The following is an 11699-nucleotide window of genomic DNA, read 5'->3' on the forward strand; positions in this document are numbered from 1 at the left end:
GTTCAGCAGAGGGGACCAACAGACCATATAAATGGCAAAAACATTCCCTTCCTTCACCACCCCCCCCTTCTGTACTTGGTGTTTTGGGTCAAAGTGCATCATTCAAAAGGAGCTGGGATGCCATCTGAATATTTCTCAAATGGACTTGACCATGGAAATGAACAGTTGGCTGAAAGAGCACTTTCAAACCCGCCAATACTCATTTCTCTGTATTCCAAATGGAGCGGACTCTCCAACCTCCCTTTTCTGTTTGTCTGCTTGTGATCCCAGTGAGTTCCTCCCAGGACCAACCGTGAGCCACTCTCCGTGTATCCTGAGTTAATTGCCCCTAATTCACACTCTTGGGTTCCCCATCAGGCATTTCTCAGGTTCTGCCCAGGGCTCTCTCCATTGTTAAAGTGTGCACAGAAGAATAAATAACTCTGCTCCTCCTCCAACCATCCACTGCAAAAGCCTCCCAACTCCCCCCAAGCAAATGGCTGGTTATTTTAAACCCACGTTCACATTAGGTCTTCATCTTTCATCTTCTAGGCAATGAACCTCACCTAGATTGTTTCTATTTTAAAGGAATACCCATGCCCAGGAAATCTCCTGGAAGGAAATATTGAAAGTCATTCTCAAGTTCATTTGACAATCTTTCAAAGGTAGCATTACGTACATCTTAAAATAGAACACCTAATGCAATGGGGTTTTGCTGAAATGATTACAGGGGACTGTAATGGATACTACAAAGTCACCTTACATTTATAGACTCTGTAACAGTTTTGAAAAGTGCCTTCATGTGCTTTCTCCTGTTCATTACAAGTCTCTGGAGGGGTGGAGGGCAGGGATTACCACTGCCACGTTACTAATGAGAAGCAGTATAGAATCGTGGTTTGGGGCCTGGTGCTGCTCTTTGGGCCTCAGTCCCCCTCTCTGTAAAGCAAGGATAATAATAACACTTGCCTTGGGACTTCCCTGGTGGACCAGTGGCTAAGACTCTGCACTCCCAATGCAGGGGGCCTGGGTTTGATCCCTGATCAGGGAACTAGATCCCACATGCCGCAACTAAGAGTTCACATGCCGCAACGATGATCCCGTGTGCAAAGATCCCACGTGCCGCAACTAAGACCCGGCGTGGCCAAATTTAAATAAATAAATAAATAAATAAATAACACTTGCCTCATAGGGTTGTTGTGGGACTGTGTACTGCACGACATTATTGGTACTTGATCTATGTTTGCCACTAGAAGTAGTGAGGAAACTGATCTCAGAGAGATAATTACATAATATTTACTTTCTGCATTTGAAATGGAGCTCTCCAAGGACCAGGACTGGGCCTTTCTCACCCCGGCATCCAGCCCTGTGCCTTGCATAGTGATAGCACTCATAAATACTTGCTGAGGCGAAAAGACTTGACTAATAATGACCACAAAGGACTCTCCTTTTTCTTCTGGAGACGGTGCAGGCAGGAATCTATGAAAACTTTGCCCCTTCTCTGCCCCCGGTTCACTGTGACCCAGGCACCAGAAACTTCCAGAAAAAAAGTTTCCTTTAGAATTACCAAGACTGACATGGCCTTCTGGAAACCAATGAAGAACACTGTGAACCTAAGAGAATCAAGGAGACTAGACATGAGAGACCAGGACAAAAGGCTCAGTGGAGTCCCAGCTGTGTATGATGGGGACAGAGCCATACCCAGGGTTGGCAACCCTCCCTCTTCATATTCTGGGGGTGGAGTGAAAAGTCTGCTCTCAGTTGGCCTTATTATTTATATCTCTCTTGACTCACTGAAATGCTTTGGCAGAACAGCAAAGAACAACCTTTGTCGTGTCCCACGTGGGTGCAGGGTTCACCACACTGCAGTGTGCTGCTCACACACCATCCGCATGAGCCTGGACTTTGCACCTCCAGGGCCCCAGCAAAGGTTTGACTCGCTTGGCTGGTATAGAGTTGGCTTGCCAAAAATATCTGAATTAAATTATAAATGTTCTCTGATTGATCAAGTTCAGAAAGTTGTGTAACCTGCTGTGTTGGCAAGGTTGTGGGGAAACAGGCACTTGCACGTGCTGCCATGGGGGTACACTGACAACCTTGATGGAAGGCAATGCAGCAAATCTATCAAAGTTAAAGCCACTCATACCGCTGGACCCAGCAAATTCTACAATGGTAAGAGTTAGTACCTACTGAGCATTTACACGTGCTGGGTGCTGTTTTCATCACTGCTTATATATTAATTCCTTTAGTCCTCACAAAAACCCTGGGAGGTAGGTACTATCATCAGACCCATTTTACAGGTGAAGAAGCTCAAGCAAAGAGACTTTAAATCAATTGTCCAAGATTCTTTAGCCAGTAAGAAACCAGGCGTCAGGTTCAGGGGACAGCTCGCTTAACCACTATGCTACACTGTATCCCTCTACAGTGTTATCCATTTAAGTATTATCTATAGTGAAAAATTAGAAACAAACTAAAAAATTCATCATAAGGGAAAAGGTACATGAATTACAGTTTTTCTGTTCAAGGGAACACTAGACAGTTGCTCTTTTTATAAAAAAATGAGGTTGATATGGAAGTGTACTGCTGTGTTACAGTCACCAAGCTATAAAAATTTAAGTTTAGAAAAAAGCAGAGAGAAGGAGAGAATTCTATCATTTTCAGAAGAAAATAATATATTCATAATGACGCCTGCATATGTACCATATGAAAGGAGATACAAGAAGAGGTAAAACAAAATAAAACAGACAGGGAACTGGGGGAGGGGGCACGATTTTCACTGTATACCTTTATGCATCTTATGAATTCTGTGCTTTGTAGGTAGGTTATCTTTTTGAAAAGAAAACTCAGTTTAAAAGAACAGACTAGGAGATTGGTTCAAGATGGCGGATCAGAAAGACGTGTGCTCACTCCCTCTTGCAAGAGCACTGGAATCACAACTAATTGCTGAACAATCATCGACAGGAAGACACTGGGACTCACCAAAAAAGATACCCCACATCCAAAGACAAAGGAGAAGCCAAAATGAGACGGTAAGAGTGGCGCAATCACAATAAAATCAAATCCCATAACCACTGGGTGGGTGACTCACAAACTGGAGAACAACTATACCACAGAAGTCCGCCCACTGGAGTGAAGGTTCTGAGCCCCACGTCAGGCTCCCCAACCTGGGGGTCTGGCAACAGGAGGAGGAATTCCCAGAGAATCAGACTTTGAAGGCTAATAGGATTTGATTGCAGGACTTCGGGAAAGAGAGACTCCACTCATGGAGGGCACGCACAAAGTAGTGTACGCATCAGGACCCGGGGGAAGGAGCAATAAACCCATAGGAGACTGAACCAGACCTACCTGCTAGTGTTGGAGAGTCTCCTGCAGAGGCGGGGGGTGGCTGTGGCTCACCACAGGGACAAGGACACTGGCAGCAGAAGTTCTGGGAAGTACTGATTGGCGTGAGCCCTCCCAGAGTCCACCATTAGCCCCACCAAAGAGCCCGGGTAGGCTCCAGTGCTTGGTCCCCTCAGGCCAAACAACCAGCAGGGAGGGAACTCAGCTCCACTTGTCAACACACAAGCGGATTAAAGTTTTACTGAGCTCTACCCACCAGAGCAACACCCAGTTCTACCCACCACCAGTCCCTCCCAGCAGGAAACTTGCACAAGCCTCTTAGATAACCTCATCCACCAGAGGGCAGACAGCAGAAGCAAGAAGAACTACAATCCAGCAGCCTGTGGAACGAAAACCACGTTCACAGAAAGATAGACAAAGTGAAAAGGCAGAGGACTATGTACCAGTGAAGGAACAAGATAAAACCCCAGAAAAACAATTAAATGAAGTGGAGATAGGCAACCTTCCAGAAAAAGAATTGAGAATAATGATAGTGAAGATGGTCCAGGACTTCGGATAAAGAATGGAGGCAAAGATTGAGAAGATACAAGAAATGTTTAACAAAGACCTAGAAGAATTAAAGAACAAACACCTAGAAGAATTAAATAAACAGAGATGAACAATACAATAAATGCAATGAAAAATACACTAGAAGGAATCAATAGCAGAATAACTGAGGCAGAATGGATCAGTGATCTGGAAGACAGAATGGTGGAATTCACTGCCACAGAACAGAATAAAGAAAAAAGGATGAAAAGAAATGAAGACAGCCTAAGAGACCTCTGGGAGAACATTAAACGTACCAACATTCACATTATAGGGGTTCCAGAAGGAGAAGAGAGAGAGGAGGGACCTGAGAAAATATTTGAAGAGATTATAGTCAAAAACTTCCCTAACATGGAAAAGGAAATAGCCACCTAAGTCCAGGAAGCACAGAGAGTCCCAGGCAGGATGAACCCAAGGAGAGACACATAGTAATCTAACTGACAAGAATTAAAGACAAAGAAAAATTATTAAAAGCAACAATGGAAAGATGACAAATAACATACAAGGGAATTCCCATAAGGTTAACAGCTGATTTCTTAGCAAAAACTCTACAAGCCAGAAGGGAGTGGCACAATATATTTAAAGTGATGAAAGGGAAGAAACTACAACCAAGATTACTCTACCTGGCAAGGATCTCATTCAGATTTGATGGAGAAATCAAAAGCTTTAGAGACAAGCAAAAGCTAAGAGAATTCAGCACCACTAAACCAGCTCTACAACAAATGCTAAAGGACTTTCTCTAGGTGGGAAACACAAGAGAAGCAAAGGACCTACAAAAACAAACTGAAAACAATTAAGAAAATGGTAATAGGAACATACATATCGATAATTACCTTAAATGTGAATGGATTAAATGCTCCAACCAAAAGACACAGGCTTGCTGAATGGATACAAAAACAAGACCCAAATATATGCTGTCTACAAGAGACCCACTTCAGACCTAGGGACACATACAGACTGAAAGTGAGGGGATGGAAAAAGATATTCCATGCAACTGGAAATCTAAAGAAAGCTGGAGTAGCAATACTCATATCAGATAAAATAGACTTTAAAATAAAGAATGTTACAAGAGACAAGCAAGGACACCATAAAATGACCAAGGGATCAATCCAAGAAGAAGATGTAACAATTCTAAATATATATACACCCAACATAGGAGCACCTCAATACATAAGGCAAATGCCAACAGCTATAAAAGAGACAGCTATAAATAGACAGTAACACAGTAATAGTGGGGGACCTGAACACCTCACTTACACCAATGGACAGATCATCCAGACAGAAAATTAATAAGGAAACACAAACTTTAAATGACACAATAGACCAGATATATTTAACTGATATATATGGGACATTCCATCCAAAAACAGCAGATTACACTTTCTTCTCAAGTGCACACAAAACATTCTCCACGATAGATCATATCTTGGGTCAACAAATCAAGCCTTGGTAAATTTAAGAAAACTGAAATCATATCAAGCATCTTTTCCGAGCACAATGCTATGAGATTAGAAATCAGTTACAGGGAAAAAAAACCCCATAAAAAACACACACACGGAGGCTAAACAATACATTACTAAATAACCAAGAGATCACCAAAGAAATCAAAGAGGAAATCAGAAAATACCTAGAGACAAATGACAACAAAAACATGACGATCCAAAACCTATGGGATGCAGCAAACGCACTTTAAGAGGAAAATTTATAGCAATACAATCCTACCTCAAGAAACAAGAAAAATCTCAAATAAACAATCTAAACTTACACCTAAAGGAACTAGACAAAGAAGAACAAACAAAACCCAAAGTTAGCAGAAGGAAAGAAATCATAAAGATCAGAGCAGAAATAAATGAAATAGAAACAAAGAAAATAATAGCAAAGATCAATAAAACTAAAAGCTGGTTCTTTGAGAAGATAAACAAAATTGATAAACCTTTAGCCAGACTCATCAAGAAAAAGAGGGAGAGGACTCAAATCAATAAAATTAGAAATGAAAAAGGAGAAGTTACAATGGACACCACAGAAATACAAAGCATCATAGGAGACTACTACAAGCAACTCTATGCCAATAAAACGGACAACCTGGAAGAAATAGACAATTTCTTGGAAAGGTATAACCTTCCAAGATTGAACCAGGAAGAAACAGAAGATATGAACAGAACAATCACAAGTAATGAAATTGAAACTGTGATTAAAAATCTTCCAACAAACAAAAGCCCAGGACCAGATGGTTTCACAGGTGAATTCTCTCAGACATTTAGAGAAGAGCTAACAGCCATCCTTCTCAAACTCTTCCAAAAAATTGCAAAGGAAGGAACACTTCCAAACTCATTCTATGAGGCCACCATCACCCTGATACCAAAACCGGAAAAAGATACTACAAAAAAAGAAAATTACAGACCAATATTACTGATTAATATAGATGCAAAAATCCTCAACAAAACACTAGCAAACAGAATCCAACAACACATTAAAAGGATCATACACCATGATCAAGTAGGATTTATCCCAGGGATGCAAGGATTCTTCAATATATGCAAATCAATCAGTGTGATACACCATATTAACAAACTGAAGAATAAAAACCATACGATCATCTCAATAGATGCAGAAAAAGCCTTTGACCAAATTCAACACCCATTTATCATAAAAACTCTCCAGAAAGTGGACACAGAGGGAAACTACCTCAACATAATAGAGGCCATATACGGCAAACCCATAGCAAACATCATTCTCAATGGTGAAAAACTGAAAGCACTTCCTCTAAGATCAGGAACAAAACAAGGATGTCCACTCTCACCACTATTATTCAACATAGTTTTGGAAGTCCTAGCCACAGCAATCACAGAAGAAAAAGAAATAAAAGGAATCCAAATTGGAAAAGAAGAAGTAAAACTGTCACTGTTTGCAGATGACATGATATTATATAAAAATAATCCTAAAGATGCCACCAGAAAACTACGAGAGCTTATCAATGAATTTGGTAGAGTTTCAGGATACAAAATTAATGCACAGAAATCTCTTGCATTCCTATACACTAACAATGAAAGACCAGAAAGAGAAATTAAGGAAACAATCCCATTCACCACTGCAACAAAAAGAATAAAATACTTAGGAATAAACCTACCTATGGAGGTGAAAGACCTGTACTCAGAAAACTATAAGACACTGATGAAAGAAATCAAAGATGACACAAACAGATGGAGAGATATATGATGTTCTTGGACTGGAAGAATCAATATTGTGAAAATGACTATACTACCCAAAGCAATCTAAAGATTCAATGCAATCCCTATCAAATGACCAATGGCATTTTTTACAGAACCAGAACAAAAAATCTTAAAATTTCTATGGAGACACAAAAGACCCTGAATAGCTAAAGCAATCTTGAGGGGAAAAAACGGAGCTGGAGGAATCAGACTCCCTGACTTCAGAGTATACTACAAAGCTACAGTAAACCAGACAATACAGTACTGGCACGAAAACAGAAATACAGATCAATGAAACAAGATAGAAAGCCCAGAGATAAACCCACACACCTATGGTCAACTAATCTATGACAAAGGAGGCAAGGATATACAGTGGAGAAAAGACAGCCTCTTCAATAAGTGGTGCTGGGAAAACTGGACAGTTACATGTAAAAGAATGAAATTAGAACACTCCCTAACACCACACACAAAAATAAACTCAAAATAGATCAAAGACCTAAATGTAAGACCAGACACTATAAAACTCTTAGAGAAAAACATAGGAAGAACACTCTGTGACATAAATCACAGCAAGATCTTTTTTGACCCACCTCCCACAGTAATGGAAATAAAAACAAAAATAAACAAATGGGACCTAATGAAACTTCAAAGCTTTTGCACAGCAAAGGAAACTATAAACAAGATGAAAAGATTACCCTCAGAATGGGAGAAAATATTTGCAAACAAATCAACGGACAAAGGATTAATCTCCAAAATATATAAACAGCTCATGCAGCTCAATATTAAAGAAACAAACAACCCAATCCAAAAATGGGCAGAAGACCTAAATAGACATTTCTCCAAAGAAGACATACAGATGGCCAAGAGGCACATGAAAAGCTGGTCATCATCCCTAATTATTAGAGAAATGTAAATCAAAACTACCATGAGGTATCACCTCACACCAGTCAGAATGGGCATCATCAGAAAATCTTCAAACAACAAATGCTGGAGAGGGTGTGGAGAAAAGGGAACCCTCTTGCACTGTTGGTGGGAATGTAAATTGATACAGCCACTATGGAGAACAGTATGGAGGTTCCTTAAAAAACTAAAAATAGGATTACCATATGACCCAGCAATCCCACTACTGGGCATATACCCAGAGAAAACCATAATTCAAAAAGACACATGCACCCCAATGTTCATTGCAGCTCTATTTACAATAGCCAGGTCATGGAAGCAACCTAAATGCCCATCAACAGAGGAATGGATAAAGAAGTTGTTAGTACATATATACAGTGGAATATTAGCCATAAAAAGGAACGAAACTGGGTCATTTGTAGAGATGTGGATGGACCTAGAGACTGTCATACAGAGTGAAGTAAGTCAGAAAGAGAAAAACAAATATTGTATATTAACGCATATATGTGGAACCTAGAAAAATGGTACAGGTGAACCGGTTTGCAGGGCAGAAATAGAGACACAGATGTAGAGAACAAACGTATGGACACCAAGGGGGGAAAGCGGTGGGGCGGGGGTGATGGTGGTGGGATGAATCAGGAGATTGGGATTGACGACATATATACACCAATATGTATAAAATAAAAAACTAATAAGAACCTGCTGTATAAAATAAATAAATAAATAAACTTAAACTATAGCTGTAAAGTACATAACAGTTGCCTAATAGAAAACACAGCAACAGATGTTTAATTCTATTACTAAATGTCCACATTGTGTTAAAGCTATTTGTTTATATATATTTCTCCCGTGTAGCATGTAGCTCAGAGGCTGGCACTTGTTATGTATTTCACAGATGACTGCAGAATGAAGGAATAATGTGCATGTTGAGTTGAATCAAGTGGAATTGATACTCATCAAGGTTCCTCCTGCAACTCTATGTAGGAGGGGTCTGTACTTCTCTCTAGAGCTAAGCTCATGGAGGGATCATGGTCTAGACCCAGGAGGGTTGGATGAGAGCCGAGTTTCATGGTGAAACAACCAAAGCTTCTCAACATGCACTTGAGGGGGAGTTATGATTACTGTTATGCTTCTTGCTGGGCAGAACCAAAGACCCCACTCTAGTCTAGTGCCCCTTGATTTGCCAGCCAGGCTGCTCTCAGAGAGGGAGAGAAGAGTCATCTGACAAGCCCTGTTCTTTTTCAAACCATGTGGATAATTACTCAGAACTCTATTTTCGTCATGGTTTTTGCAAATTGATTTTATAATGATTTCTTATTTCAGGCATTTTGGCAGCTCTAAGGGGGGAAATAAAAGAGCCCATTAATGCCAGCATGTGTCACTGGGGACACCAAAGTGCTGAACAGAAGAAGAAAAATATCCTTAATTAAAGCAGAAAAAGCTAGAGGTTACCTGGGTCTCTAAAATGTTGCCTTGCTGGCAGTCCAATTCTTGGGGCCGTTCATTGCCTCTCGGGGGACGTACATTATTCTGCTGGATAAAGTCTTCCAGCCTTAAAACCTAAAACAGAAGAATAGAAACATTCAGCAATGAAACAAAGTCCTATCACCCGGCTGTGGTCATTAATCTGGGACCCATTCCCTTGGGTCAATCAGTTCTGGGGACTGTGTCCCACCAGACAAATCCCAGACATGCTTCTAGAGAGGCCATTTCTAATTAGCTAGTTGCTTCGTCTCTCCAGAAGAAGATGAGCCTGGCAGGTTTACAATATTCCACACTTCTCTTTAAATTATTCACATCCACATAAGTATACCAGAGCTGTAGCATGGTTTCCATTAGTTTTCATACCATTCCTGGAAGGCCACCCTATTTCATTTTTGCAAAGTTAGTTGGTAAAGAAAAGGAACAATATTTAAGAATTATACAGATAATATGAGAGAAGAGGGGCTAAAAGCTGCTATTAAATTACAAAGCCTTAATTATGATTATTATTAACCAACCAATTGTAGAGTGTCAATTAAACGGTCTGGTTTCCCTGCTCTAGACTTTGAGAAGAACAAGGTCAATAACCATAAAGGAACCTCAGATATTGCTAAAACTAATGCTCCTCAAGCAGCTCCTCAGGTGTAAAGTGGGGAGGAGAAGGGACAGAGTCAGAGCAAGATGGTAAGATCATAAAATATCGCCCCTGCCTTCAAGGAGCTGTCATCTTATGGAGCAGACAGATGCATGTTTACAATCACAACAACATTCAGTAGACACATGTACAATATATAAGAGCATCATTAATGGTGTGTTTGCTCTGTGCCAGGCACAGACCTAAGCATTTTACAGTATTAACTCTTTTAATTCTCCTAACAATTACTATGAGGTAGGTACTACCGCAGAGAACTTACAGCAATAAACTCTGCCCAGGGAATTCCAGCACAGTGTTAAGGGCACTGAAGGATGAATAGGAGTCCGTCCGCGGCAATTTCTTCTCCCTAGTAACACTGTCCACAACGCCTTTAAACTTTGAACTTGGTCCCTGGGTGGTTTGGACAAGTGGGCCCAAGAAGAAAACTCCATTGTTCAGCTGGTTTACATCCATTCCTTACCCTGCTCTCCTTGCCTGCCTCCACCAGGGAGGCCTGACGGCTAAATCCTTGCTTTCCCAGGCTGGCCACGTGGCACAGATATTACCAATGGGAGTAGGAGTCAGCTGGGAGCTTCTGCACATGCTTTTGTTTTCCTGATGAAGTGGGCAGGCCTGGTCATCCCTGCCCCTCCTTCTTTCCTGCTTTAACTTGGGGCATGACAACTGGAACGGTGACAGTCATTCTCACAGCCAAGGGGAATCTGAGACAACTTCTCCTATGTGCAGTGCTAGGGAACCTACGATGCATTTAGGGGCCATGAAAATATTTTCATTTCTTTCAGAATCAGAAGAAAAAACTGCAGCCTGGCCATATTCACCTTTATAACAGTGCAGTTACAAATTATAATTTTTAATTCTTTTTGATAAAGAAAAGAGCCAGGAAGGCAGAAGTATCTAATGCCCAGGACACTGATAACACAGCTGGGGGTGGGGAGAGGGCAGGACCAAGATGTTTGCAGATTTTCCAGGCCTGATAGCATTTAGCCACAGAATCAACACCAACAGCCTCCTGCCTCCCTCTTCTATGTGTGATATTAAGTGCCTCTTTGTTAAGCCTCTATAAATCAGGCTCTCTGTTACTTGCAGCTGAATTTATGCCCCTGAGACAGCCTTCCTGTCAGGATGAAGTCTTTTTCTTCCTTCCAAGGATGCTAAATGTAAGGAGGTCAGGGAAGCTTCCCAAGATTCCTAGCATCTCAGTTCATCAAAAACTCTGGAGCCCAGAACCATCATTCCAAGAACAGCTTTTATTTGGGACATACCTCAAGCAGTGAATTCTGTAGCTTCACACTTAGGGCCTCTTTCTCTTCTTGCAGATGCTTTATTTCATTTTCTGATTTCTTCTTCACTTCCTCCAACTGTGCTCCTACTTCCTAAATGATGAATGGAAGAGTTAACCACACAAGCCACGAAAACATGGACAGGACACACCCTGCCTTATTCCCAAAGGGGTTCAAGGAAACTGACAAGAGTCATAAACTACTATAAGAAAACATAAATTAGGGCTTCCCTGGTGGCGCAGTGGTTGAGAGTCCGCCTGCCGATGCAGG

General features: G+C 41.0%; 1 protein-coding gene across 1 annotated transcript in view; it reads right to left on the minus strand.

Annotated features, from left to right (window-relative positions):
• Positions 1 to 11699, minus strand: part of FAM184B (family with sequence similarity 184 member B) — a 120181-nt gene that overhangs the window by 42129 nt on the left and 66353 nt on the right. The window contains exons 6-7 of the mRNA XM_007449823.1: positions 11412 to 11522; positions 9465 to 9572 (exon numbers count right to left, since the gene is read on the minus strand). Coding sequence (XP_007449885.1) covers positions 9465 to 9572; positions 11412 to 11522 — 219 coding nt within the window. The remainder of the gene's footprint in view (positions 1 to 9464; positions 9573 to 11411; positions 11523 to 11699) is intronic.

Source organism: Lipotes vexillifer, unplaced genomic scaffold (assembly GCF_000442215.2).
Source record: "Lipotes vexillifer unplaced genomic scaffold, Lipotes_vexillifer_v1.1 scaffold1067, whole genome shotgun sequence".
In the NCBI taxonomy this organism is placed as follows: Eukaryota; Metazoa; Chordata; class Mammalia; order Artiodactyla; family Lipotidae; genus Lipotes; species Lipotes vexillifer.